Source organism: Melampsora larici-populina (assembly GCF_000204055.1).
Source record: "Melampsora larici-populina 98AG31 unplaced genomic scaffold MELLAscaffold_9, whole genome shotgun sequence".
NCBI classification, from domain to species: domain Eukaryota; kingdom Fungi; phylum Basidiomycota; class Pucciniomycetes; order Pucciniales; family Melampsoraceae; genus Melampsora; species Melampsora laricis-populina.
Genome location: NW_006768773.1, coordinates 9,881 through 37,521, shown reverse-complemented (window position 1 = coordinate 37,521; position 27,641 = coordinate 9,881). Strand labels below are relative to the sequence as shown.

The 27,641-nt window shown below is 40.9% G+C and overlaps 7 protein-coding genes across 7 annotated transcripts; 6 read left to right on the top strand and 1 right to left on the bottom strand.

The window, feature by feature from the left end:
• Positions 1-2,384: 2,384 nt before the first annotated feature.
• MELLADRAFT_104250 (uncharacterized protein) lies at positions 2,385-3,474 on the top strand (the record flags this gene model as incomplete). The annotated part of the gene is made up of 2 exons (XM_007407639.1): positions 2,385-2,780; positions 3,403-3,474. 2 exons carry the CDS (start codon positions 2,385-2,387, stop codon positions 3,472-3,474), a joined length of 468 nt encoding a protein of 155 aa, XP_007407701.1.
• A 578-nt stretch (positions 3,475-4,052) lies between these two features.
• MELLADRAFT_96250 (uncharacterized protein) lies at positions 4,053-4,798 on the top strand (the record flags this gene model as incomplete). Its single annotated transcript, XM_007407640.1, has 2 exons — positions 4,053-4,338; positions 4,428-4,798. 2 exons carry the CDS (start codon positions 4,053-4,055, stop codon positions 4,796-4,798), a joined length of 657 nt encoding a protein of 218 aa, XP_007407702.1.
• A 1,911-nt stretch (positions 4,799-6,709) lies between these two features.
• Positions 6,710-7,786, top strand: MELLADRAFT_96249 (uncharacterized protein; the record flags this gene model as incomplete). Its single annotated transcript, XM_007407641.1, has 5 exons — positions 6,710-6,732; positions 6,824-6,928; positions 6,991-7,166; positions 7,240-7,325; positions 7,511-7,786. The coding sequence occupies 5 exons, from the start codon at positions 6,710-6,712 to the stop codon at positions 7,784-7,786; spliced, it is 666 nt and encodes a 221-aa protein (XP_007407703.1).
• A 7,757-nt stretch (positions 7,787-15,543) lies between these two features.
• On the top strand, positions 15,544-16,837 carry MELLADRAFT_115782 (uncharacterized protein; the record flags this gene model as incomplete). The annotated part of the gene is made up of 2 exons (XM_007407642.1): positions 15,544-15,784; positions 15,871-16,837. 2 exons carry the CDS (start codon positions 15,634-15,636, stop codon positions 16,494-16,496), a joined length of 777 nt encoding a protein of 258 aa, XP_007407704.1.
• A 2,382-nt stretch (positions 16,838-19,219) lies between these two features.
• Positions 19,220-19,853, top strand: MELLADRAFT_71254 (uncharacterized protein; the record flags this gene model as incomplete). Its single annotated transcript, XM_007407643.1, has 2 exons — positions 19,220-19,365; positions 19,451-19,853. The coding sequence occupies 2 exons, from the start codon at positions 19,283-19,285 to the stop codon at positions 19,728-19,730; spliced, it is 363 nt and encodes a 120-aa protein (XP_007407705.1).
• Positions 19,854-19,979: 126 nt separating this feature from the next.
• MELLADRAFT_96246 (uncharacterized protein) lies at positions 19,980-20,400 on the bottom strand (the record flags this gene model as incomplete). The annotated part of the gene is made up of 2 exons (XM_007407324.1): positions 19,980-20,030; positions 20,113-20,400. The coding sequence occupies 2 exons, from the start codon at positions 20,398-20,400 to the stop codon at positions 19,980-19,982; spliced, it is 339 nt and encodes a 112-aa protein (XP_007407386.1).
• A 3,837-nt stretch (positions 20,401-24,237) lies between these two features.
• On the top strand, positions 24,238-25,853 carry MELLADRAFT_96245 (uncharacterized protein; the record flags this gene model as incomplete). The annotated part of the gene is made up of 3 exons (XM_007407644.1): positions 24,238-24,416; positions 24,539-25,388; positions 25,455-25,853. The coding sequence occupies 3 exons, from the start codon at positions 24,238-24,240 to the stop codon at positions 25,851-25,853; spliced, it is 1,428 nt and encodes a 475-aa protein (XP_007407706.1).
• Between the last annotated feature and the right edge of the window lie 1,788 nt (positions 25,854-27,641).

Genomic DNA, 27,641 nt, shown 5'->3' with positions numbered 1-27,641 from the left:
ATGAGGGTACATATCACAATGGTCACCCGTTTTGAAATACCATGCAATTAGTTCATCTTGACATTCAAGAAGATCTAATTCAACATAATCTACATTAGCATGAGCGGACAGACACCTGTCACCAAGTCCTTTGCACAAGAAAGACTGAAAGTATGAGAGCAGTGTTTGGCCATTGTTAATGAGTAAGTCTCCCGCCACTGTTAATGATTGATTAATCATCACACTGACGATGATCTTCACATATCCTTAACGAAGATCATCACAAATAAGCGAGATGATGAGATGTACATAATCATCTATACGTAGTCTGAAATAAGTTACTTATGCCGTTGGGGTTATTTACACACAAGCTTTTTACAATGATTGACCACAACTTGTCAAGTATCATTAATATGAAGAGAAGAACAAGCGGTTTTCCTAAGGTGTCAGTGTGAGGAAGGGAAAGGTCCTACTAGCAGGCAATTATGAGTTGATATATATTTACACTTCAATAGAGAAAGTAAGGATATTTTTCCTAGTATATAAAGTAAATCACCACAGCTTCAATGGTTGATATGATATATTTACTAGTATATATTGAGTGATTTCAAAGTAAATCACCACAGCCTCAATTGTTGATATGATAGATTTACTAGTATATATTGATTGACTTCAAAGTAAATCACCACAGCTCCAATTGTTGTTATGATTGTTTCAAAAGATCATTTGGCCAAATTAATGCCTGGGACCACATGCCTGGGACAAACCAAGTGAAGTATATATTGAATGATTTGAAAGTAAATTGCCACAGGATGTTTATGATATGTTGTTTTCACCACAATAATTCACTAACCCACATTTCACCTCACCTTTTTGTAAATAAATCTTTCAATACTACTTCAGTTATTGTGGTTACTTTGCCTCAACTTACATTTGGAACAATTCACATGGGCATAAATTTGATGCGCTATATCTTCAGAAGATGTGGTACTGGCATCAAACAGCGCATATACACTTTAATTGTTATCACCCCAGTAAGTCAATGTCCCACATTTCAACCAAGGTTCTTGTAATAACTTTTCAATACTACATCAGTTCATTTTATGGGTGTTGAGAAATATTATTTGACTGATTTTACATCTGGGACAATCCACGTATATAGTACTTTGGTTGACTATATATAAGAATGTTTATGATTTCAACCAAGCAGTTTTGTAATATATATTTCAATACTACATCAGTTCTTGATATGATTGTTGAGAAAGATTATTTGACTGAAATGACATATTGGACAATCCACCCAGACAATCCACCTGGAGTTGATATAAGGATGTTTATGATATGTGGTTTCCACCCCACTAAGTCACCAAACCACATTCCAACTCATCACTTTTTGATATCTTATTACAAAATTCTGCAATTCTTCTGATGATTGTTGAGATAGATACTATGATCCAAGTTACCTGTGGGAGAATCCACCTGGAGTTGACTGTATATAAGAATGTTTATTTCAACTCATCTTTTTGTGATCAACTTTGTCAATACTACTGCAGTTCTTGTGATGACTGTTGAGACAGATAGTTTAACTCAACTTACATCTGGGACAATCCACCTGGACATAACTTTGATGCACAGTATCTTTGGAAGATGCTGCACTGACATCAAACAGCGCACATATATGCACACACACCCTAAGATTCTATCATAAACTGAGCACAGTCTCCACATTGATCAATCTTATGTTGAAGATTGTTAGTTCAAATTGATTGTAATTGTAATTCCATCTACTAACTCACCAAAAACTCATATTTCAAGAAATATGAGAGCAAACAAAAAGCTGTGACCAACACACAAAGAAACAGATATCCACTTGAGGAAACTTACCTGTCACATAACTAACTATTGTGCGCAAAGATTACTTGATCTTCAAAGGTGAAGCATAACTTGCAACTACTCACAGATATGATCAGAATTTTGATGTAGTGTTTTTCAACCAATGAGAGAATGTGAAACAATCTGGAAACCCTTTGGGTGCTCACTATACAAACCAATTCAGTAGAAATGTGACAAATGAATAGTAAAAGCGTGTACATGGCATGTACTACATGAAAATGACAGACTCAATGCTACAACTTTGTAATTTTCCTTCAATGACAAAATCAATGGTTACATAATTTTGAATGAAAAGTTGTGTGATATCAAGGCATCATACTTTAACAAGAGGTACATACATCTGATTCTTACATATGTATACGTAAGCCTGTACTGTACTAAGTGGTTCCATCAATCAAACTACTTAACCCTTTTGAAGTAACCCCCTCACAAATTGCACTTCTCAAATTCCACTTGATTTGAACAAAACAAGACGGTTGTGCTGGATTGATCTTACATCCAGATTCATTATCATGCCTATCACCCGCTCCAAACATCGTCCATCTCAACCGCAATGTACCCTTCCTCATATTGAATCCAACAACACTTCATCGTCAATTGCCAAGAATAAGAAATCAGCCGCAGCTACGCTTCCAACGCCATCCGCTACCCAAACCAATTTGGACACTCGTTCAACTCGTGGCAGCACTAAACGCAAAGGCGCCTCAGCTTCCACCAACCATCAGTCTAATAATTTACATTCACACTCAGATTCCGAAAATGAAACTCCCGATGACGATATGTACCAGCCCAATCCGGACAATTCAGAATCCGAACAATCTACAACCAATCATGACAAAGAACCGACCGCAAAAATCTTGCACAATCGCTCCAGAGCTAAGAAAGCTAGCAGCAGGCCTTCAAAACGAGTTCGCATCGACACCAATGAAACCCAACATGACGATGAGGATGTCTTTCCTGATATTGATGATGATGATGACGACGATGACGAGTCAATTCTAGAACGTCTTCGAAACAGTATCGCAACGACTCCCCCTAGAGCCAATTTGACACTCAGCACTGGAAATTCCACACTTAACAACGTCCAAGATTTCAGCCACCTCCCCGAATCTGAAATCGTTGATCCTGTTCTTCCAACAATCAAAACCTATCAGAGTCAGGTTAAACAGTGGCACGACTCACGTATTGCACAGTATGAACTTGATCACCCACCCCACAGCTCCGCGGTACTGGCACACATCTTGGACGAGCTCAAAGCAATCCAGAAATTGTACAAACAACACAAACACCGTGTCTGTGTAGGCTTTGCTAGTCGACGAGCGCACACCAACTCCCTTTGAGGCAGAAAGGGAAGTCGTGCGCGCTCGTCGACGAGCGAACACTACCCGGACACGGTGAAAGCTATGCTTGCGATCATGGGCGGGGTCTCCTTATTCACATTGAATAAAGCCATGTGAGAAAGCCTCCCTTTATGTCAAATAGCACATATAGATTGATATTTATTGACTGGTTATGTGATTCAATCAATAGTGGAGAGCTAGGTGGAACCCGGTCTCCGGATTGTTTGCGGCTTTGGCAGAGTTATGCTACCCGGGCTCTTGAGGCAAGGAGTAAGTAAATCTTTTGCAACTGCGTCTATATTTTTGCCTGCTTACCTTGTGAGTTATATCATCTTGGTCAACAGTGCCTCGCACAAGCCAGAAAAAAGCATTAGGTGAACGAAATCGTGAAACAGCAGCAATGTGGAAATCGCTGTCCGATGACGAAAAACGTGTCTTCCATCCGCCCATTTTCTACTTGCTTTCTGGCCTGCCTGATCCAAAAGCTTCAGATCATACCGACGATGAGGACAACAAGGACGAAGATTAACAATCCGATAGATGTGAAAAGTCAATCAAGTTAACTACTGAAGAGAGAGCCAACCTGCAAGCCTTATATGATCGCATGGTCTGCAAATCGAAGGTAGCCAAAGTATATGCAAAGGTGGCTGCTGGTATACCACAAGGAACATCATTAGCGAACTATAATAAGAAGTCTTTGAAGTGTGTACAGAAGCTTCACAATCAGGTGTGATATTTGAATCTACTTTTTCACTTTGACCACTTGCTTACATTTATTCAATTCAATTGATGGAATGTTTATCCATATGTCATACATAGATCGAAACCCAATCCAATCACATGGATTTTGCGTATTACTTCATTGCTAGTAGTACCTACACGTCTACCAAGGGAGATTCAGAGGCTCCTGGGTGGTGCAGAGAGTATACCTCACACAAAGACATGGCTAAGTATGTCCGTGAGAAGTGTAACTTTCAAACTATATTTGCTGCACAGACCCAAGGTCAGTCCGTGGACCAAGCTGTTGCAAAGGTTATTGGTAAGAACAAGAAATCTACGACTGCTCCGGTTTCTTCGGCAGATGAGACGAAAGGGAAACTTGCAAAATTGTTGCGTGCCAAATTGAGTACGCTTTTTCTTTCACTATTTCCTCCTGATTCTATTGGGCTATATTCAAGGAGCGCTGACAAACAACAAAATGATTGATTTCTACAGAAAAGGCATTGAAAACCTCACCTTCTCAAGGATTTCCTCGAGGAACAGACCCTGCCGCTCGATTGATCAAAAAGGGATACAACATCAAGATGGTACAACTACCTGGATCGACTCTTCCTTCCGAAGTCTTGCAGCTAGGATTTAATGCCATGACCAACAGCCGGCGTAATCTATGGCTGAATGATGTGAACGCCGGACTGTTCAAACTGGAAAAAATACCCGGTGAAGATGATCACATGTCTGTGCATGAATCTGACCAAGAAGATACAAACTTTGAAAAAGATCAGGACAAGTCGGATGAAAACCCGGAAGAAGACGAACCAGAGTGGCATGGGCTTGGTAGTATTGGTATTGAAGATGATGAGACTTAAAATATGGGACCAGTGAAGTTTGTGCTTCTTATAAAATACAATCCTACATTATTTGAATTTCTGACGCGACTTATTTTTTTACCTTCTTTGACGGAAGTGATCATAATCATGTTTGATGTCAAGTGAGCTCCGGTGTAAGGATTTGAATGGTTTGAAAGTATCCAAAATGAGAGTTCCTTCAAGAAATCTTGTTCCATTTTTTGTTTTTTTCAGTCTTTTCAACACTGTAGATAAAGACTCTTGCGTACAACCAATTCAAATGAGTAAGGTTACATATACATGTAGTATGTTTAGTGCAATGAATGCTTTCAAGTTGGTTTCAATCGTTATTTTCAAAGAAAGTGTTTGCAAATAGCAAATCAAATTGGTATCAGACCAAGCGATAGAGCGATTATAATCAATTCGATAAACATGTCTGAGGACAGCCTCCTATCTAAAAAATTATATACAAATATATACCCTTGGTCATCTGTATGTGTATGGAGGACCTTCACAAGGACCTTCACAATTTGGCTATTTGCGCTTGTGATCAATCATGATCATCAATCTTCTGAACTACAATTTTCTTTGTATTTGTAATACTCCATTGCCAAGCTCAACAATCTCGGAGGCGGCTGACAAAAGCGGATGCGGCTTACAAAAGTCCACAAATACGATTCCTACTATTACTTTCCAAAATGATTTGATGTGATGTGACACACACTTAAAAAAAGGAAGTCGCAACAACAATTTTACTTTCTGCAATATGATTTTTGGGCATAGGAATCATTCTTAGGTGATGTCGTGGAAAGAAAGACGTGAAACAAGTAAATTTGATCTGTAAGAACTTCAACTTGAACATGCGTAGAATTTCAAATCAAAAAAACATAATTAGTATCATGATAATTGTTTAGCAATTCTTTTTCCAGAAAACTCACACCCAAATGACATGAAAAGATAAATCAGAATTCTAGTTTGGATCAATCCAAGTCGATCTCAGATATGAAACAAGACTTGACCAAGCTGTCGGTTTTGTAAGACTTGATTCTGATCCACGTTTTGATAGCACGCATTCATTGAAGAGTCTTCTTGATTGAATTGTTAAGCTTTGCAAATGACAAGTAGAAAATTGAGGGTGAATGGGTTGTTCTAATTGATCGATGATAGTTTGAGTGGATCTGGAATCTTCAAACGCCGTTCCTGCAAAACCGATTGAGTGTTGATTGATTGTTTCTCAAGCGATGAGAGGTGGGAGCTTCATGAGGTGGTGAGGTGTGACGAGTGTTGATGAGTTTGAAACTTTGAGGTTTGGAAGTTTGGGTTGGTTTGTGAAGTTGAGCAACGGGTTTGTGAAGTTGAGCAATTGGTGGGTGTAGCTCAGCAGTGGACTCAGGTGTGGGCCATGGCCTTGTGTAAACAGTCTGCAGACGTGTCTGCTGATGCGTAGATTGGTCTTTGTGTAGACTTGTGAAAATCAGCCTTGGAAACAAATCTGGAGATGCGTCTGACAAGTCCAGGAATCTACAGTGATGAAGCGGCTTTTACCCAAGGGAAATTACACTACTTTACTCGGGTACTGCTCCAAAGATCTAGTAGCCACAGGTGACTATTCCTTAGAGCAGGATTTAGTACACCTATATTTTACTCATAGCGCCAAAAAGGAAAACACTCAAAACAAATTGGGGAAGATTTTCGATAACATTGATTGGGATGATTAACCGTCAAACCTGAAAACCACTCTGAGACCAGTCATCCTAACCCTACACTGCTATAACCTAACATCGTAACCTTTTCGGACTAGACTTGTAAGTACTACACTTAGACCTGTCTTGATTGGATTTCAACAAAAAGGTGGCGGCCTGGTCCTATCAACATCCCCAGAAAAGATAGATTCACTCAATTTGAAGAATCAAAATCTTACAGCCTTACACCATGGCCATCCAAAAACTAGCAATGTTTGTCCTTTCATTCTTTATCCTTTTTTTTGCTCTCCAATCTTTTTTCACTGAAATTAACTTGTTTTGATTTGTTTCATGACCATTGAAGACCAGCCAAAAACCAAATCAATCACCCACAAGCCCAATCTCCACCATGGGTGATTTGCACATGCAGATACCAGGCCCTGGTAGCTCGAAGCATGACGAGAGACCAGTAAGTCATTGAATTTTTCTTTGTTTTCATATAACCATTGTTGACATCCTTCATCCATGCAGGATCTTGTCCACCCCCAGCGCAGCTACACTGCTCCCGGGTCTTTTGGATTTTTCTGGAAACTTACCCCCTCCATACAGTCCATGTCAACCTGCTCTGGCCTATTTGTCTGCCATGTCACCTTCACATCTGCCTGGGAGACATCCCCAAGTGGCATTGCCCCATCCAATTCCTCCCAGTCATCTTTGGTCTTGTCTATCAACCCCTCTATCAGTCCTTTTTCAAAACTTCTCAATCTTGTCAACACCCAGCCTTGGCAAGTACTTTGATCTTGTACACAACATCCTTGGGTAATGCTCACTTACCCAGGGCTGAAACTTCACCATTGAAGAGGCCTGTAAGCCAAATCAACTGCTCATCCTTTGGTGTCCAGGAATGATAACCCTTCCCCAGGTAAGAAGTTGACTGTTCACACACCGCAAAATATCATATGTCTGATCTGATGTTGCTCTTTGTTTTTGCATTTGTCAATTTTTGTAGATCTGCTGCTTGATATCCTTGATGTCATCATCCCTGCCCCAGGTAAGAGTCACCCCAGCCCCAACTACCACCTTGTTATATGGAACCTCAGTGGCTTATTATTATGATGTTTTTTTGTATCTTTGGTCAGAATCCCCAGTCAAATTTGAGGATGAAGTGGCCCCGGCCCCTGAGTCTGCGGCATCTGCTTCAAACCTGTGTGGTCCGGACATCAGCAACAAACAGACATTCCAGGTTTCAAACCTTTGGCAACTTCAGGTCCCAGACTTGCCTGATCCAAAGAAGCAAGGACCCGGAGGACACAGACTCAGCAAGTAAAAGTCCCCAGTCCTCAAGTACACCAATTACAACCCCAAATTTGGTAAAAAATTCATCTGCCAGCCACAGAACATTCCCTGGTTTTTATCCAAACAGAAGCTTTTTGAGGCCTGCAACAAACAATGTCCCAGTGCTTCCAATGCTATTCAAGGAGTGTGGGTTTCCTCCAGTCTCAAAATCCAGGGCTTTGTCAATGGCTCAACTCTGCATAAAGGTAATGACAAGTTTCAGATTTCAGACAGCACACCTTCCACCAAATTCATCACTTTGGCTATGGCTGCCCTCCTACTGTGAGAGCTCACCTTGAAATTCTGATCAAAGACTTGGTAGCTCTGCCACTTGGCTCACTGTGGTGTAAAAGTCAAAGGCAATTGTTTTTCTTGACCTCCAAGGCCAAAATCAAACCATTGAGCTTTTGACATTTTTGGTGATCAATTCATGGGATCAACCAAAGAAAATTAATCACAAGTAGTTTGCCGAGTTATTAGAAAAGTTTGGTGCAAAGAAAAACTTAAAATTGATGGAATCTGATCAATAGAAGCTCTTTAAGGATTATGAATTGTACATTAAATTATGATGAGGTCACATATTTCAATTAACTTATTAAGATCAATGTGAACTGTTAGCAGAAGGATTGTGAAAAGAAAAGAAACAAAAACATCAGGAAAATTCAAAAATATAGGTATACAGGCTGGGAAATGGATTTTAGGGTATTGATATTAGGCTTACGTTTTTTGTGAGGTTGTAATATGAAAGAACAGCATTATATTATACAGTAACAATTTTAATCTTGATGGTTGATAAGGAGGAATAAAAGCTATTAGGAAAACAGTACTTTTTTGAAGTTGGTAAAGAAGGGTTTTACGGGTAGTTTACATATGTAATGGTGGTAGTAGTGATATTTGAGGTTGCAAAGAGGATTTTGCTGGATTTTCAAGGTTATATATGATGATGTAACATTACTGAAGCAAGAGAGTGTTAGCAATAGCTGTGTAAAGAGGTGAAAAGGTGTGAATTTTGTCAAAAATGGAGGCCCTCAGCTTATTACATATGTTAAATGACATCAGAGTTGGATAGTAGATAGCTCATTCAACGAAGAAGCATGGATTAAATAATGTACAAACTTTAGACCACTAGTAACAGAGGTGTGTGAAGAAAGTTATAAGAGGAATAAGAAATTGGTGTGAACTTTGAATTTTACACTTACATGCATACATGTACAACATTTACATACAAAAACCTTAACTTCACAACTCAATAACTCATCTTGATCCTGACAGTGAGTAGTATAAAAAGTTCAGTTGAAAACTTTTGATTTGATCCCATATACATATCTTCTTCAATCTCACTACCTTTCTTTTCAAATCTGAGGTTTAAATTTCAAAGAGTTTTCTTCTGATCAAAGATTTTTTTGTATGTTTTTTCCCTGAATTGATTTACACTTCATGAGGTATATCATGGGGGATTTCAAGTGAAATGGAAAATATCCCTCAAATACAAATGTCCCTACATCCAATGACACTGCTTATGATATTTATAAATTTTTAAAATACATTTGTAGAAAACCCTTCTTGAGATTCAGAAGCACATTTTAGTGTTTTTTTGTAAAAAAAAGGATTTGAAGGGCTCATGGGAGGTAAAAGGGTTGTCTTTTTTGCCCAACTTGAGCTCCCCCTATCAGCATTTACAATTAGGGCAGCTGAGGTGAAGATTTATGAGGTGTTCACTAAATAAATTGTGCCACTACAAGAGATATAATATTTTCTGGGAAGAAGATATAAATACTGACACATAAAAATATTGGACAGTCAGGAAGAGAGAGACAAAAAACGCACATTGTTCCCATGGTTGAGACCTTCAATATGAGTATTTTGTTGTATCTTGAGTGTGCAAATTCTTGATTGTACTAACAAAAAACCTCCAGGATCATCAAATTACAACCTGTAACCATTATTGGAATTTGGCTTGTGGGTAACAAGGCAATAATATGGATCCTACAATCCCTCATATCTTTTGCAATTCTTGGCCAGAACACTCTATCATTGGTTCATTAGGAAGCCACAGCATTCATCTAAATGTTTGGCTGATGAGCTGTATCTTCCCTGCAAAGATAGTTATTTGCATTTGAAACTGTTTCATATGTAGTCACATAGATATTTTTTGGATTAAGATACAGCCTTTCTGTTTCAATGAAAGATATAGTCACACAGTTTAGCTTTTCCATGAACTAAAACCTCAAGTTTCATCCCAATAAACCCTTTGTGAGATCAGCAATGAAAGGACACACAGGGGGATTTTGGACTTCATTGCCATTACCTTCTTCTGACGTTTTAACACTACAAGAAATATAATATTTTCTGGGCAGAAAATTAAATTATTGATATACAGAAATATTGAGAGGCCAGGAGAAGGGCAAAAAATAAATAAAAATATGCATCTTGTTCCCTGCATTGAGAGCTTCACTCTCCATATTTCTCCGTATTTTTACAGTCCATATTGATAAGTGTACTAACAATAAACCTTGATAATCATCCAATTACAACCTGTAACAAGCACTGAAATTTGGCTCATTAGTGTTTAGAGAAACTTTTGAATTCTGAAAACACCCATAACTTTGTCAAATCTGCCTCAAAACACTTGATTTTAGGTGCATTAGAAAGCCCAACTCCCGTTCTCAAACTTTCACAATGACAATAACTATGTAGCTAGTATGACACACATTCTATGGATCTGTATGTACAAATGTATAAAAAAGATGATATCCTTTTTAGCAGACCAGCATGCTGTGTGGTCTTATTATGAACTATTTGGAGGACCATTCCAGCTTGCCAATGCACTCAAAATCGAGCGTTCTGGCCCGGAATTGAAAAAGTTATGAGTTTTTTCAGAAATCAAAAGTTTCTCTAAACACTAATGAGCCAAATTTCAGTGCTTGTTACAGGTTGTAATTGGATGATTATGAAGGTTTATTGTTAGTACACTTATCAATATGGACTGTAAAAATACGGAAAAATATGGAGAGTGAAGTTCTCAACGCAGGGAACAAGATGCATATTTTTATTTATTTTTTGCCCTTTGCCTGGCCTCTCAATATTTTTGTGTATCAATAATGTAATTTTCTGCCCAGAAAATATTATATTTCTTGTAGTGTAACCAGCCTAATCATAAATCTTGTTTTGAAAATCAGGAATTACAGCTATTCACGAAATTTGTGTCCTGTTCGCACTTTTTTCTGTCTTTTTCCCCCGCAAATACAGCTGACGCGCAGCGCAGCAAACCTGTATCACCCCGTGGAATTGGTCAACCCCGAACCCCGCGGGCCACATCCTCCCTCCAATTCCGTATTCGCCACATTGAAAATTTTCACAACCAATCCGCACATTGGTGATTCTGATCGATCCTTACCAACTTATCTACTTCACTCTCCTTCAATTCACATACGAATCACAAACTGGAAATCAATTTAGTAAGTCAATATAAACTTCCTTGAAAAGCTATCATCCTTGTTTCGAATTCTGATTCTTATGTGTTCGTAATTTTTTTTCTTTGAGGTTATGGAAAAATCTTGTCACTGGTTCATGTCACTTAAAGCACGTCCATTCGGAACCAAAAAATAAGTATTGATCCAATCTAATCAAACCAAAATCTATCTGATCGATCAACTCATCAAAATGATGATGGCGGTGCTATAGTTCACTCTGGAATCGATGAAAGATCAACCAAACTTGAATATCTGGATATCTAAATGTTTTGAGGTGATGAGTGATTGGTTTCTTGAATGGATTATTTACATGTAGACAATGTAGCCTTCTAAAAGACTTTTCATAATTGATTTGTGTGTTATTGAGTTATTGAAAAAAATGTTATCAATATTATGCTGTATCTTTTTCTCATCAATTCACACCTTCATTCTCATTTTCCTTTTACTGATTAGAATATTTCATAATTCTTTGGTATGATTAACAACCTGGTCAAATCATGACTTAGTTGGATTTGCAAACCATGACTTGAGGGGAGATATATGAAAGAGATATGGATGATATACATCTTAAACACCAAAAAATCGATTTCTTTTGACAACTTGTATCAGTTGCTGGCTTTGGTGCCTGCACCATGAAGTCCAGTCTAAACCTCCAAGGATTTCTCAGATGAACAGCCTCCGTTCATCTCATAAAACAAGAGGTGGTGTTCCTGAGTGTTGAGGGTTTCTTGAGGATCGGTGCCTCATAAAATTCCAACTGCAAACGGACGACAAAGCTTGATATACCCTTCGTTTCAAAGTGTTATTCAAAGCACACGCATTGATGTGTTAATAAGGTTTTTAATTTGGCGTCGTGGTTTGGTTAATGTGTTCTGGTGCAAGGAATACTTTGTTCTTGTAAGATCATGTTATCTGGACCCAAGAACCTGCTGGGGAGCACACACTGCGAGTAGAAAGAGCTCTCGACCCAGATATCTGGAACCCTTGAAAGCTTTAAATTTATGAGCAAAGCTAGCATTGCTGACGTCTGATTTAGTCGGGCATTTGGCTTGCGGAAGACTCTTTACAGATCTGGTGGCGCAAGTGACTTTGTATTCATCCAATTCGACGACGGGATGATTGGCCTTTTTTAAAACAAGTACAAGATTGGATGAATTGCATAGCACATCAACTGAACAAGTAAAATGTTTGGCTCCAGATGGATGTGCTTGTAAACAAAGTAAACCAGTGACTATGACTTCCAAGGAGAAGGAGAAAGGTTTACAGAAACATAAGAATCAGAATTTGAAATGATGTTAATAGCTTTTCAAGGAAGTTTATAATCACTTACCGATGGATATATCTCGATTTGCATTTCTTTCCATGGTGGTGATTTATCTTTAATGAACTCCTTACCTTCACATTTGATTTAAGTCCTATAGATCTTGCTTTAGCTTTTGACATCCATCCATACTATATATAAAAAAGGAGTCTCAAGGTCAGTTAGTTATTCAAATCAATCATTTTGAAGAATTGAGAGACATGTAAACTTACGGATCTGTATGTGAATTGAGGTTGATAAGTTGATAAGTCAAAAGTGAAAGTGAAACTGAAGAGAGATCAATCGTGATCACTCGGCGTGCGGATTGGATGTGAAAATTGCCGACGTGGCGAGCACCAAACCAGGGGGAGGATGTGTCTTAAGAGATCCCGGGGTTCGGGGTTGACCAATTCCACGGGGTGATACAGGTTTGCTGCGCTGCGCGGCAGCTGTATTTGCGGGGGGAAAAAGAAAGAAAAAAATGCGAACAGGACACGAATTTCGTGAATAGCTGTACTAGAAAAAGAATTCGAAGAGATCATCAAAGGTTTCAATGTGATGGTTGTTGGTCATCAGAAGCTTTCCATATATATATTCAAGGTCATGTAGCACTGAGGTTACCATATTTTCAGAACCCTGTGATTGGTGAACTGAAGCATGTTGATGTGTCTGTCATTTTTTGTTAATGTGAATTATTCTTGGATCATTAGTGTTTGAATTTTATTCTTAGACAAGATTTTTGTGTCAAGAGTTGTGGATCTTTTTGTCTTCTTAAGGAAGAATATATGGAAAACATCAAAAAGTTGGTTTATTATGGTTGCTGTTGTCTTAAAAGTCTCATTGTTCTCTTTCTTTTTTAAGAAGAGATGAACATGTTACATGGAATATTCTCCCATAATTCTTCTTTGGAAAGTCATTTACTAACTCTATGGTTCTGGCTTGCTTTTTGATGAATTTCTCACTCTCTCCTCTCCTCTTCACCACTTTTCAACATACACTTTTGTTATAGGCACGTAGGAGAGGGTTTTGTTTGGTTTTAGAGTTATGTAATTCATAAAGTATTGGCACAGCCACCATTAGTGTTTTTGTCCAAGTGATTCCTTCATTACCATGGAGATAGTTGTAGGTCACTGTTCAATTACTGATTGTGATATTGGAATGTAGGTAATCCAAAGTAGAAGATATAACTGTTGGGTTGGGTCTTAGATGATCATATTACCTTCAATGGTAATATGACATCATGCCTGTTCACCATTTCATTTCATTTATCCTTTCCTTCTTCCTTGTCTCATTCATTGATGTTTGCCAAACCAACTCCCCAAGTCTCCTTTCAATCATCTCCCTGTACAGTTGCTCCAGTCTAGTCACAACCAGAGCCCGGCCCCGGCCCCGGCCCCGGGACCCAAATGTTGGGGGGTCCCAGTAATACCAAAAAAAAATTTGCAGGGGTTTTTTCCGGCGAAAGTTCTTTTTCTTCACTCTATCACTGCATACTTCACCCTTGTATTGTAAAAATACAAGTCTATGCTGTTCTGTACCCCAGGAGTTGTGATGAGAGGTGCTCCACCTACTTACTTAAGGTACATAAGTAACAGCTTAAGTGGCTACCTAAGGATTTAAATACTTAAGTAAGGTACTTACGGACTTAATATTAGGTCCATTAGGTACCTAGACCCAAATGTTGGAGGTTTGTAAAAAAAAAAAAAATCGGCCAAGCAGGTTGACTCACCAAGTCATTTCTGACACAAACACCCCCCTTAGAGCCCAAAAATGACTTTTTACACATGATTTGTAAGTAAGAGTTCAGTGTGTAAACTTGTGTAATCAAATTTCGATTTTGCAGAGCGAGTCTGGTCGTGACTAGACTGGAGCAACTGTAGGTTTTTTGAATTTGCACAAAACTTCATCTTACCCCACCTCATGGCTCTGTATGATCCAACTTAGCAGCCACAGTTGATGATCTGATGTTGATTGATCTGATTGGAGATTCAAAATATCTCTGCCTGGAGACCAAATTACAAGACACAAGATTACTGTTCTTGTGTGAGAAGGCTGCTCACTAAGAGTGGGTGAGAGTCTGAGATGTGGTACTCGACTGAGAGGTTTGGAGGCTAGCAAACTAGATGATTTTTTGTTTGCAAGGTAGAAAGAAGGATATTACACAGCCAGGATGTATTCATGAATAATATAGCCTGTCTTGCTTGTGTTTGTTGGCCATCACCAAGATCGATATAAATCCACCTTTTGCCAATCAGATGATTGTATTCTTCCTGTTACTTTGAACATGACATGATCCATCATTTGGCTGGCTAGCTTCAATTGAGCATCAGAGGCCAGCCTTTGTTCGCCCACAAGTCCTTATGATGACCGTATTTCCTTTGGAAGATGGTCTCATCGCTGCAATACTGATCATCTATTTTCCTAATTCCGTCCCTGAGTACATACTTGCTGTTGCAACACGAGACTGCCTCATCGGCGGCAGTCAACACGGGATCGACAACCAGTACGGTCATGTGCTAACCGCCTTCTGCGATTCGATAGCAAGCTGGATTGTTCGATATTACGGACCTTGCAGAGGGCTTGGAATCGAAAGAAGGCTTATACAATCGACCCGAGCTGATTTGTTCAGATTTGTAAGCTGAGACTCTAACCATCGTCAGGCCTGAAACGGATGATTGATGATGGCGGTGGTCAGCCGATGACAGTAGTGCAAAGTTTATCCGTAATCCCGTTGACTAGAAATTTGAAGCCGGTCTTGGTAAAGAGAAGGCGGATGATCGACAAGGAGACTGACCTAGACCACTAATTAAAATAGACGAGTTGATTGGCTGAGATTGGTTGGTTAGTTACACTTGTGTGAAATACCAACAGCCATTTCATTTAACAATTTTCAACTTCAAGCCATTTTGAATCGATATAAATACCTGGTCTTCATTCCTTATTCCTTGCTTTCTTTCTCATTCAATCTATCATCACATTCCTCATCATATCACTTTGAATACCTCATCTTCAAACATCCATCAACCTTTATCAACTTCTAATATCACTTCTCAAAACACAGCCAACATGACCGCCAGTCTAACTCAATCACACCTCCCAACACCTTCCTCAAACAACGATTCGCAAACCCACAAACTCAAAGACGAATCTTACTTTACCTACTCTCATCACAGTGCTTCCCACAGACGTCGGTCCACTACCAAAAACCCCTGGGCAGGTTAGTCTTTACCATATCTTCTTTCACAAATCAAAGGTGGACTCGAGCACAAAGCTGACTTGTTGCTTGCTTACCGATCCATCTAGTTCCTAAACCCGACGAGCCCACTTCATCTACGTCGCAGAGCAAGATGCCTGCTGGTTCCTCCTCCTCTAAACAACCAGCCATCGCATCCAAATCTCGCGACGCAACTGCTCCCACCCCGCCACAAAGTCGCAGTCCTCCGCACTGTACATGCAAGCGACCATCCATCGGCGTCGACCCCCTCACCACAGCTTCTAGTGCGGCCCTCAAACCCACTTTTGGCTCCACAAGCGTAGGCTCACAAGAAGGCTACGCGATCTCACCATCAACAAGTTTGAATCGAGATCAAAAGGCCGGCGTGCCACGCATGTTTCCTCGCCAGCCAACTGCTCATCATCCGGCCTGTCCTGTCCTCACACGCTTTCAAATCTCCCCTCCCTTGCCATTGGTCTCCACTCTCGATGCCTTGAGGAACGCGTGTAATCACACCCCACCACGTGTTTTACCCGCTCCACCACCCTTGTCAGAGAGACTTCGAGCGAAATGGGCAGAGATTCAAGCGGCAGAGGCACTTGCGAAGCACCTGGCGGACAGCTCAGCCGATGCGGATAGCTGTACGAAACTACCTCGACGGAAGCGAACCATCAAGCGACAACATCAAGAATCAGTCGAACCGCCAAAAGCTTAATAGACTTTGTCGTCGTGCCCTTCCCTCCCTTTGCGTGTGCGGGTTTCGTCCATCGCGGCCTTGATCAACTCGTGTGTATAGAAGCGTCCAATACGGGTTGAATCATTTGTTCTACCTCACATATCCACAACTCGCGTCTTCAACTTCTTTTAATAACCTTTTTTTCTTTTAGCTATCAAGATCTGCTTGTACAACCTCTCATTCTACTTTATACCTCATTTTTGGCTCCATATACCACATGTCATTTGTAGAGTTTTTTTCCTTTTGGAACACTTGTCATCATCTGGGAAATTTTATATGGACATCTATGATGCCTTTTGCGCGTCTTACTTGAAAATTCTATTTGACTCCAAATTGAGCCTTTTACTAGTCGTAGATATATGAAGTTGTTGAGTTTGTCATGGACTCTCTCATTATGAAAGGGCTTTCAAATAAAACCATACAGAATAAGTTTGAGGGTGATCTGGTTACCATTGAATCTGACAACTATCAATCCAAATGGTCATCATCTGAAGATTTTATATGCTTGAGTGATTGAAACTTGTGAATTGGTAATCTCCTAGCTTGTTAAAAGCATTGATCTTCTTTCAACCTACCAAGAAAACTGTCTCCTTTACTTACTCTTCTTTGTGTCCTATTTTCTTGGGTTTCCTATCTATATTCTTAGCCATGTATCATTTGGGAATAATCTCCCAGTAAATTGTAATGTTACTTCTACTGTAAACAAATTTTTTCTGCTTCACACGTATAAATGAAAAGAAAACACAATTAAGATAATTAAAATAAAACATTTAAAGGAAATCTGGATGTACTTTTTTTTTAAAATTATTACCTAAATTGAAAATGTAAAATGAGGAAAAAAGAAATTTTATTATGAAAATTTGTCATGTTTTTTTTTTTCTGATGGGTGGGTGGGTGGGAAGAAAAAATAAAAAAATATGACAATCGCCAACAATGGAAAATCTTCACGCGCGGTAAAGTGGATTGTTGTAATAGAGCTTTGAAAACGCGTGTGTGATTATGGAGATGTGGATCTGGAGATTGAGCGTACAACTACTAGGCAAAGGAAAGTTGTGACTCAAATACTATTGGAACCATCCTACACTATTGAGAGTCCACTACTGCTTCATACTCAGCCCATTGGGGTGTAAGTCTTTCTGCCCGTTAGCGGAAATCTGATAAGATTAGTGTTAGCGGATTTTTCCTTAGCGGCTTCTAGCTAAGCTAAGCCAAGGTGGCAAAAATCCTTAGCTTAGCTTAGCGGGCCATTTTTGGTGGAGCCCTTATTGTACAAGCTCCCAGTCAGGCCCCAGATCCCATTTCTCAAATGTAAGGTCAAAAAAGATGTATGCATAGCAGACCCGCTCAGATTTGTGTAATACTCCTGAATTAAGTGATCAAAGGCACCACCAACATAGATGCCTTAGATTGCAGAATCTAAGGCATCATTGGATCTAAATCCTTGGACAGATCTTGTCCAAGGATTTGATCTGGGGTATCTCTTGCTGTGTAAAAATACCTTGGATCAGATTCAAAACCTTAGGAGTATTCTGTCTGGTGATTTGAGGCTGATGATACCTTGGATTGAGAAATCTAGAATATTTTTTTGGCTGTGAGGGTGCTGGTAAATGTCTTCATTGGAGGTATTTCTTCAGATTCTGTAGAGTAGTATTTTGCTTGAATGGGGGGCAAAAAGGCCAAAAAAAATGTAACTGGCTTGGGGTGCCCCACAGTGTGTTTTGAAGCCAAGATACTGGGCAGACATGCCAGTATCAAAAGTGGAACCTGGTAGCATGAGTTGAAACTGGAGAGCACTTTATCCTGTTGATGGTTGATGGTATTAGGTTATATTTGGTTCACAGGCATACAAATCAGCATTCTTGACTGCTACAAGCAATTTGCCAATAAAGGTGCACCTTGTACACCAAGTGGTGCCTGGAAGCAGATCTCAGGAGAGAAGATGTGTGAGGTTGTATCCAAGAGCCTTCTAGGGTGCCCATAAGTTTAACAATGAGAAAATTTCAACTTGTCAGGATGTGGAGCCCAAACAAGTGGAAGCTTTTGAGTTGGTATTGGAAGTCAAATTTTGGGATTTATATAGGACGTGTTTGAAAAACAGACATGTTCAATATCTTGGTGGTGTTGCCAAATTAACAAAGTCCCTCAGTTTGGCACTCATCTTTGCAATCTTGGCAGGGCATGTACCAAGCTTGCAAGCTTAGCACTGCCCTGCATGAATCAGACCAGTATTCTACCTTAACAGGTCCCTCACCAAAGGCCATTCTGACGGACAGGTCCCAGGCAGCGTTGAATCTGTCCCCATTGTTGCAATGGGCTTTGTCAGGTGGGATCAGCCTTGTTTCCAGGTCTTTTCCGCTTTCAAATCTAGCTTAGCAAGAGGTTTGAACCCTAATTAATCCAAGTAATCCTACAGCACACAAATATCAGTTTTCGACAGACCGTCTTCTTGGGTTTGACCAGACAGACGAGCTGATAGGATATCATCTTACACATGTATGTAGGGGGTTTCCAGCTCATAAGCTGATTGATCTGTGTTGGGAAGGACATGCAGGACCTACTGAACAGCCAAGCTGGGGACATCCTTCAAGAATGAGGAGCAAGGCTTCAACAAAGCCGCATGTTGTGAAGGCTCGGATATCGGACCGGGTTTTTCCGATCCGAATAGACGGACAAAATCGTCTCACCCAAAACAAAAAAGTAACTGACGGCAAGACGAGATTGCATTGCCCGGCACAGATCTGGTACGGCTGCTCACCGTTCTCGACATGGACTCCGCGACACCATCAACACAATCTGCTGATCCAGGGGGGACTGGCCTTCGTCAAATCAAGCTGAAAGTTGAACTAGGGTAGGTCTGTTCTCGCTTCTCTGATTCTGTCTCATATTCATTAATACAAGTCATGTGTGTTCGATGGGCTACAATGACCATGAAGAGGAGGCTTAGAGACGCTCTTCGGCAACTCGACTACGATGATGATGGAACTTTCAGAACCCTTTGACATTCGGCACCTCATTTCCGTCTTGGCTACACGCGTCAATCCACCTACTTCACTTTCACTTTTTTGTTCACCCGGGCCAGAATGGGATATCAAACCTGGAATCCTTCCGCTAGTCAATGATGAAGATTGGGAGTTATTGGAACCTAGTGGGATGGAAGCTGTTCTGAAAGATGGTGATAATGTCTTGTTCATCAGTACGCTGCATGGCGGTTAATGACTGGACGAGTAAGATAGAGTAGTGCAAATTCTGAAGTTTGGAGATAGTGATAGACAACGGGTCGGCCGTACGAATTGCTTGGATGATCAATAAGAAAGTAGCAATGAGCATATATAACCCATTCTACAGTCGGGCCTTGCATCGCAAGACTTGATGTTCACCGACCATTAAGTCTGAAGCTCGATTCTATCAATACGAAGCAGGATGGAGTGACGCTTGAGATATTAGTGAATGCTTTTTTCTGGGCTAGGGCTGAGTGATGTTAAGCTTCGCAAATTGCTCGGGAGTGTAGGTTTTCTGTTTGAGTGATTCAAGATGAGACCCTTCAACTTCATAGCCAGCAGAGATGAGTCCAAATAACTAGAGAAAGACACCAAACCTGAGTGAATGCGTGAAGCTCGGCAATTTCCTCCTTGAGTCGTTCGTTTACCAGTCGATGTTTTGTCAACAAGTTTTTACCGCTGAACTCATCAGATACAATCAAGACCTGTGAAGGACCATTCTGCAACGTTAAACTTACAATCACTCTTATGTCTCGAACTTTGGTTCTTGTACGGACCTCATAAGACTGCCCACATCCTCCGGAAATATCAAAGACTTCGGTCTTGATCGCACCTGGGAAGGCTTGTACCAACTTTTCTTTCATTGACTCTTGAGAGACTGGCATTGTGAAGCAAAAAAGATGAATTAGTAGAACAGTCAGGAATCAGGATATGATGAATAGCCAGGACCCCGGTATGCGCCTGCAAAGGGTAGTCCTACAGACAAGTTCATTTTGAGCTCCATCGGGTATTTTACATGATGGGTTTACACTTTGTTGTACATACACCACATGTTTCTGCCACTGGTTATTGCCAGTTTTTGCCATCCCAGACGCTCATCTGCATACGAATTGGGGGAGCGTAACAGTATCAGTCTTTTTCTGAGACTCTGATGCTCTGAGACTCCTCTGAGACTCCTCTGAGACTCCCTCTCAGCTACAGAAAATAGTGGCTTTGTGTACACCCGTCATACAGTGTGGTCAAGAATGGTGGCACAGGGTGGCACTCCATAGTTCATTATTTGTTTCTCAACTCAGCTCAAGTTTCAACTCTCGTTGTATTTTCTTACATGGTCACAATCGATCATGATCATCCTAAAAATCTTGTCATTTCCTCATCTGACAGATCAACGTAAGAATAGATGATAAAAAGATGAATTGAAATTTGAGGTTTTTTATATTTTCATGTTCAATCGGATCAGACTCAGAGCGACTTCAAGATGAACTTCAGTAATCTGTTCCTCAGCATTTTCTTTTGGAGCGATCAAGTATTTTAGTTCCTTATTTTAATCTTCTTTATATTGTCTCTTTCACTTCGCTCGATTCGCGTCTTGGTAGGGAAACCCAGACCACGACCCGTACGATGACCAAAAGACAGAATTTGACAAAATCTTCAACATGAAGCTGAGTCCAGATTCCAGATGTTACATCCTGGAGAGTCTTTGAAAAGGTTTTGAAAAGCATGAATCGAGTACAATGAAGGGGCTTGGACTTGAAGTTGTAAAGGAGCAAAACTTGGATGATCTGGACTGAAATTTGTCACCTCTTACTCGTCCAAGATATGTTATATCTTTGACACCTTCTCATCAACGGCTTCTTATAAAGCTGAAATGTTGTAAGTGTTTTCCATTAGGGTGTCCTTTTCATTACAATTGGCTCGTTTGGAGCGATTAATCCTTTTGATCATCTTTTTATCTCTTTTATTGTTTCTCTTGCTTCATTCGATTTGTCACTTTGTAGCTCTAGTTTTCACAGAGCTTATAAGTGACTGTGCGGCTCGCACTCTTGCTGACTCAACCTCTTGATTTGATGTTTTGATCAAATTAACGTAAGTTATTTGTCTTCCATTTCCTAACTTTCCTTTAAATTGTTCTGATCGTTCTGATCCGCCAATTGTACAAAATACCTGTGTACAGGCTTAGAATTTCGGCGATTCAAAACAAAACACGCCTCTCGAAAACAAGCGCCACTCGAGAAAAAATTATACTACCCCTGTATGTCCCAGGGCTTGTCTCAGGCAGTCTCAGAAAAAGACTGATACCGCATCTCTCCGCGAATTGGATGGCGCTTAAATGGTTCTTGCAAAGCTTGTGTACTCGATTGTTATTCAACTTTTTCAACCTTAATTCAACCATGTCAACATCTAATGAAGAATCTCTTGCCTCACGGTCACCAGTATTCCGCACCGCCAAAGCTAGATTATCTGCTGAGCGAGCTGCCAAGAAAGAAGCAAACCGGCGTGCGGACTGTCCTTTAAAAACAGACGACGGCCGGAGTTGCCTGAACTGTGTCTTTGCAAAAGACGGCGCCAATCAAATTCTGCGATGCCACTGTGGACAGTCAGTTAAGATGTTAGGAGGCAGGATCATGGCTGTCAAAGCTCATTGGAATACGAGTAGGTGTGGTTTGTGGAACTCTGGACTTTCTATATACTGAACCTCCGGTGATTTCTCAAATGTAGAGACTTGTAAGGAGGCAACAGCGAGGCTTCGAAGGGCTGTGAATCGGCCAACAAACTTGAATGATCCAGCTAATCCGCCACAGCCACTTGATGTTCGATGTGCTGGCTTGACTGACGAGACATGGGAGCGTCCTGAATCAGAACAACATCCTATATCAAGATGCATTCAACACTCTTGCACACCATATCATGGTTATCCACCAAGATTTACTATATGTATTAGACTGTTCAACACCTCTGTAGAAAGTTCTCTTTCAGATAGTCAGAAACAAAAGTTACATGAAGAGCTCTTATCTTTATCGTCATGGATCATCAGGCGAGACGGGAGCCAGGGTTCAATCCATTCGACCAAGTGTATTCAAAGGGTTCCAACTCTTGATCCTGACGCTGTTGAAGTCTGCGAGCCTTGCTTGGAGCTCAAGAAACTCTCCTCTTTGAGTAAAGCGATCAATCGAGGCTATGCAACTGATGATAGTCTCAGATTCATTGCAAAGACTTTCATGAACGGAGGTGCTTTTTATGACCTGCTTGTACGGTATAATGAAGTAAGGATGTTATACCAGTCACTCGAACAATCGACCCGAGCTGGAGACCTAGAATTCTGGACTATGTTTGCTGTACATGCCCGCGCTGGCCTTTTCAAGGATTTACCGGTGTTCCGAGGTGTGGCAGAGGGTGTTGGCATACGGGCCGAACGCGAATCTAATGGTCGAAGCACTCGAGGAATGCAATTTAACAAGTACCTCGACAATATGCTCACCACTGCAGGAGCGTACTCTAAAGGTGCTCTCGAGCTGTTCCGTGCAAATCTCTGCGGCCGCTCATCTCGTAGCTTTCGCGCAGTACGGCAGAGGATTGGGGCTCGGATGCTTGACGGCTTTCACATCAACAATGTCCTTCCAGTTGTTTCTTGGCTAAAACATATTGGATACACTGGTCCGATCTCAGCTGGGACTGACCAAACAGTATGTGTAAAGGCACTTCGTTATAATGAGGGGTGCTTAGTTGGTGTGGAAGGTGGCAATATTGAAATAGTTGATCTCGATCACTTAAAAACTGCAGTGACAGATGCAGTCGAGAGAGATTGTCTGTGTAAAAAGGTTAGTGTGAAGCATCTATCTATTTCAATCTCTGCCATTGCCTTCCAAAGCACAAATGAAGAAAACTGACTCCTTCATCAGATTCGAGCATATACATTACAGGTACCGCTGCCCAACGTTCCCACTTTTGTTGTGGCTTTGATTGCTAGTCATGAGGATGAGTCCGCTGAGGATATCAAGGCTCAACATCTCGAATTCCTTGATTTGCTTGAAAAATTTGGAATCCCACTTCTTTCCTTGGGGTCCGATGGTGCTGCATCAGAAGTACTTGCACAAGAACAACTTGTCGAATGTGCAAATGAATATCTACAGTTCTCGGCTCCCGAACTTGCAGTCAACATACGCATTCCACTTCTAGGCGCTTCCAAAAGACCAATTGTGGCAGTACAAGATCCTAAGCATGCTCGGAAGACAGCTTCGAATCAACTGCTTTCTGGGGCACATTTATTAGCCTTTGGAAGGTTCAATGTCAACCTCGACCAGCTACGTAGCTTGCTTAGCACTAATGAGTCACCACTTGGCTATAAGGATATACTAAACACGGACAAGCAAGATGATGGATGTGCTTACCGGACCTTCAGCGAGAGTACTTTCAGGGCTGCTTGTACGGAACCGGATCGCATCGGTCTTGTATTATACCTTTACATCTTTGGTGAACTTGTTGATTCATGGTTAAATCAAAGTATGCCACATTCAGCAAGGATTGTCTCAAGCTACACAGCAGTTTTCTTTGTCCGCAAGTGGAAGGCTTATCTACTCCGACGTCAGAAGGAACCCGGAAACTTGATGAATTTATCTTCAAACTGCATCTCACACCAAAGCATCCGCATCTTTGAAAAACTCGGAGAGAGTCTTTTAGGACTCATCATTTCCCATCGCGACCGGTACCCCACACATCCACTGATGCCCTGGAAGCATGGAACTGAATGCTGCGAGCACATCTTTGGATGGATGCGGGTGATTTCACCAACTTTCACCCTATTGGATGCAAGGCAGATGATGCCAAAAATATTTGCTGTTATCAAGAGTGTCATGAGCGGGCACATTGTAATACCTAATAGTGAGAATTTACATGCAGGCAAGTTTGTTTTTGTAGTCTCATCAAATTTAATAGGAAGCTGATCATGCATTGCATAGGTTACAAACACGATTTCTCACATGACAATAGACACAATTATACTTCCATCCTCAGTTGTTACCCAAGTGATAACAAAATCCGTGACCTACTCAAAATAGCAGAATCTTCAGCGCAAGCACTTGCAACTTTTGCTGGAATAGGCGACGGTTTGTCTCAGCCACTCCAAGAATTGGTGTCCGATCAGGCACTTGGAGAACATGAGGATGCATCTGTGTCGATACACAAGCGCTCAAACTTCGACTATCCTTTTGACACATCAACGATGAGCGTTGAGCAGGCATTGGAAACTGCCGCAGGACTGACAAGCGACCATCAGGAAGCTGATGTGGCGATGTCTCATTTAACAGAAGACCTGGAAGATCTAGCACTCGAAGCACCTATCAATCTTATTGCTGAGCAGCCAGATCCCAATCAGCTACAAGATCCGAATTTAAACTCATCAAGTCTCTCAAAACCTTTGGTGACATCAGACGGAGATTTGGATACAGCTCGTATGGCATCTGAAAGACACGCTCACGACAGTCAAGTCGGTAATCATCACGGGCCAGAGCGACCACGTGTTGTATCAAAAGATCTGCCCACTCCTCAATACGACCCAGACACCGGCCATCAGACGCTTTCGCCAAGCCAGTATAGTAAAGCCATTTTGTTTTACTGGCGATCACAGGACGATCCAGAATACGGTGAAGCCTGTCAACACCGCTGGAAGACTCTGGGAAAACGCAAGCTTTGCAAGCCTACCGACATGCAGTTAGACACTTTAGTAAACCCAGATGATCTCGACACACAATTTGAATGTGTAAAAGGACCAGGCCAGATTGGTGTAGAACAGCAAGATCAAAAGCTCGGAGCCGGTGCGATCACAGCCAAAACACCAATCACAAATAACAAATGGGTTGTTGTGATCAAACACGGCGTAAGCATTATATTCAAATCATATCTCACTTGTTTCAAAACTAACACCAGATTTTGAAATGAATAGTACTTCTACCTAGGACGTGTTCTTGCGATCTTTGAACATCACTCAGGCAAGCACGCATGGGTTCCCGAGTCTTCATCGCGCGCCAAGCTCTCCTACGTCTCGCTGGAGATTTACCGATACAGCCCTGGTCAAACAACAATTCACGCTGCTCATCAGCAAGATTTGCCAAATGAATGGACTTTCAGTCATCTGGCTGCAAAGTTCATTGTGTACCTCTACAGTCCGCAAGGTGACGACCCAGATTTTACTAACCTTGGACCAGGTCATTATCGAGTCCCGGATGTACTTGTAAACTTCATATCTACTGCTCCTGCGTGGCAGAGTCTCTTCCTGCCCAAAAAGACTAAAAAGGTGTATCAGAAGCTAGCAAAGAAAGCTTCAGAAAAACCTTGTGATTGATATTCTTAGAAACTAATACGTTGCAGTTTATATGCTTCCTTTTTGTATGCTTCTTATCCAACAGTATGTATACTCATTGATAAAACGATGAATTTTAGTTTGGTCTTGTCACATAAAACGTGAGCAAAGAAAAGTGGAGCAGCCGATTGAATAATGTGCATCATGTACTGAGTTCGATGACTCGACAAATTTTCAACCTATCAATCCTGTAAGCAGTGTTGTGAGATTACTTTCTCATTGTATTTGGAAAAAGAAACAGGAAAGATACGACTTGCGAAAGGTCCTACAATTTCAGTAAGCAAATAGTCGACAAAAAGAACAAAGAAACAGAGTACAAAAAAAAGAACCGCGAAAGATACACAAAACGTGAACTGGTAAAAGAGACAACTATTGATGTTTTCTTTCCGATTTGATTTTCATGTGAACCAAATCGGTCGAATCGGAGTCCATAGTTATAACTTATACGCACAAGGTGATTGTTGTCAAGTTTGTCTCTGTGCTTTTTTTGAGAGTCGGGAAACTTTTTGGAGTGGTTGTATCATAGCATGGACGCAAGTATTTTGATTTTTGAAAGCTTTCCGAGGAAGGACCCTAAAGCTATGGGTTACAATAGGGATTGGACTTAATAGTTTTGCAGAGACGGGGCCACGCGAGAGCTCAAAATGAACTTGTCTGTAGGACTACCCTTTGCAGGCGCATACCGGGGTCCTGAATAGCCCTGTTAGTCCACAAAACCGCGCGGGCCAAGCTCCGCAGCGAGACGATCCGGCCCTCTAGAGGTGATAGTCGGGCTGGAAAAAGCCCGTAACGGGATCCGCACGGACAGCCGCGGATGATACAAATCATGGATCCAGGATGTCTTTTGACAAAGTGTGACTCTACCATCTCTCTCTTCCAAGAAGAAAGAGTGATGCTAGGGGTCCATTGCTTTACTTTGGGTGGGCTAAAATCCTGAAGATGGATTAATAAAATTAAATTATTCAATTATTATTTTCAAAAAAAGATGTAAAAAGGGTTTAAAAGCAATAAGCTTGGAATCAAAAAGATATCTGCTTCATCCTAAAGTAAATGTCTACTCCTGTTCTCAACTAGATGGCCAATATTTCAAGGTGTACTAGTACTTTTATTGTGATTTAGCCAAAAAGCACTTTAAAAAAGTGTGGAATGCAGAGATGATGTCACTGTTGAACCTAGCAAGACCCTTAAGTTCTCGCATACAGATCCCCCACCTCCTTACTTCTTGGGGGACAAGTGCAAAGGATACTCTGATGTGGGTGGTAATGCCAGTTAGTAATAGTAGGGTTGTGATTGGTAAACAACCCCAACACTTCATACACCTTAGGCTTGAGGCTATACCTTGCAGATTAGATTGGGATGAGTAGACGCTAATGGATATGTCACTGAAAACTCTCTTCATTGCTCATTTTAACAAGAAAGAAGACACTCACAGTTGGTAAACAATTAACAACAGATCATATACCTGACATTTTCACTGATTAACCTAGTTGAATTTGATAACCAGTGGATTGTTGTTTAGTATCACCATTGATAGACCACCGGGACCAACCTACCATAATCACTCACAAAGCATTGTAGATCAGGTCCCTGCCCTTATCCACTGATCAGGCTGTCCTGATGCTTGGCTGACCTATTCAAATTGGACCCAAAAGACCAACAAACAAATGGCTTGCATCCTTCTGCTCAATGTCTTGAATTCACATCAGTGACCCAACTCCGGTTGGCCATTAAGGTGTTTGGTCAACACAGTCCTCAATAATCTCATGAACC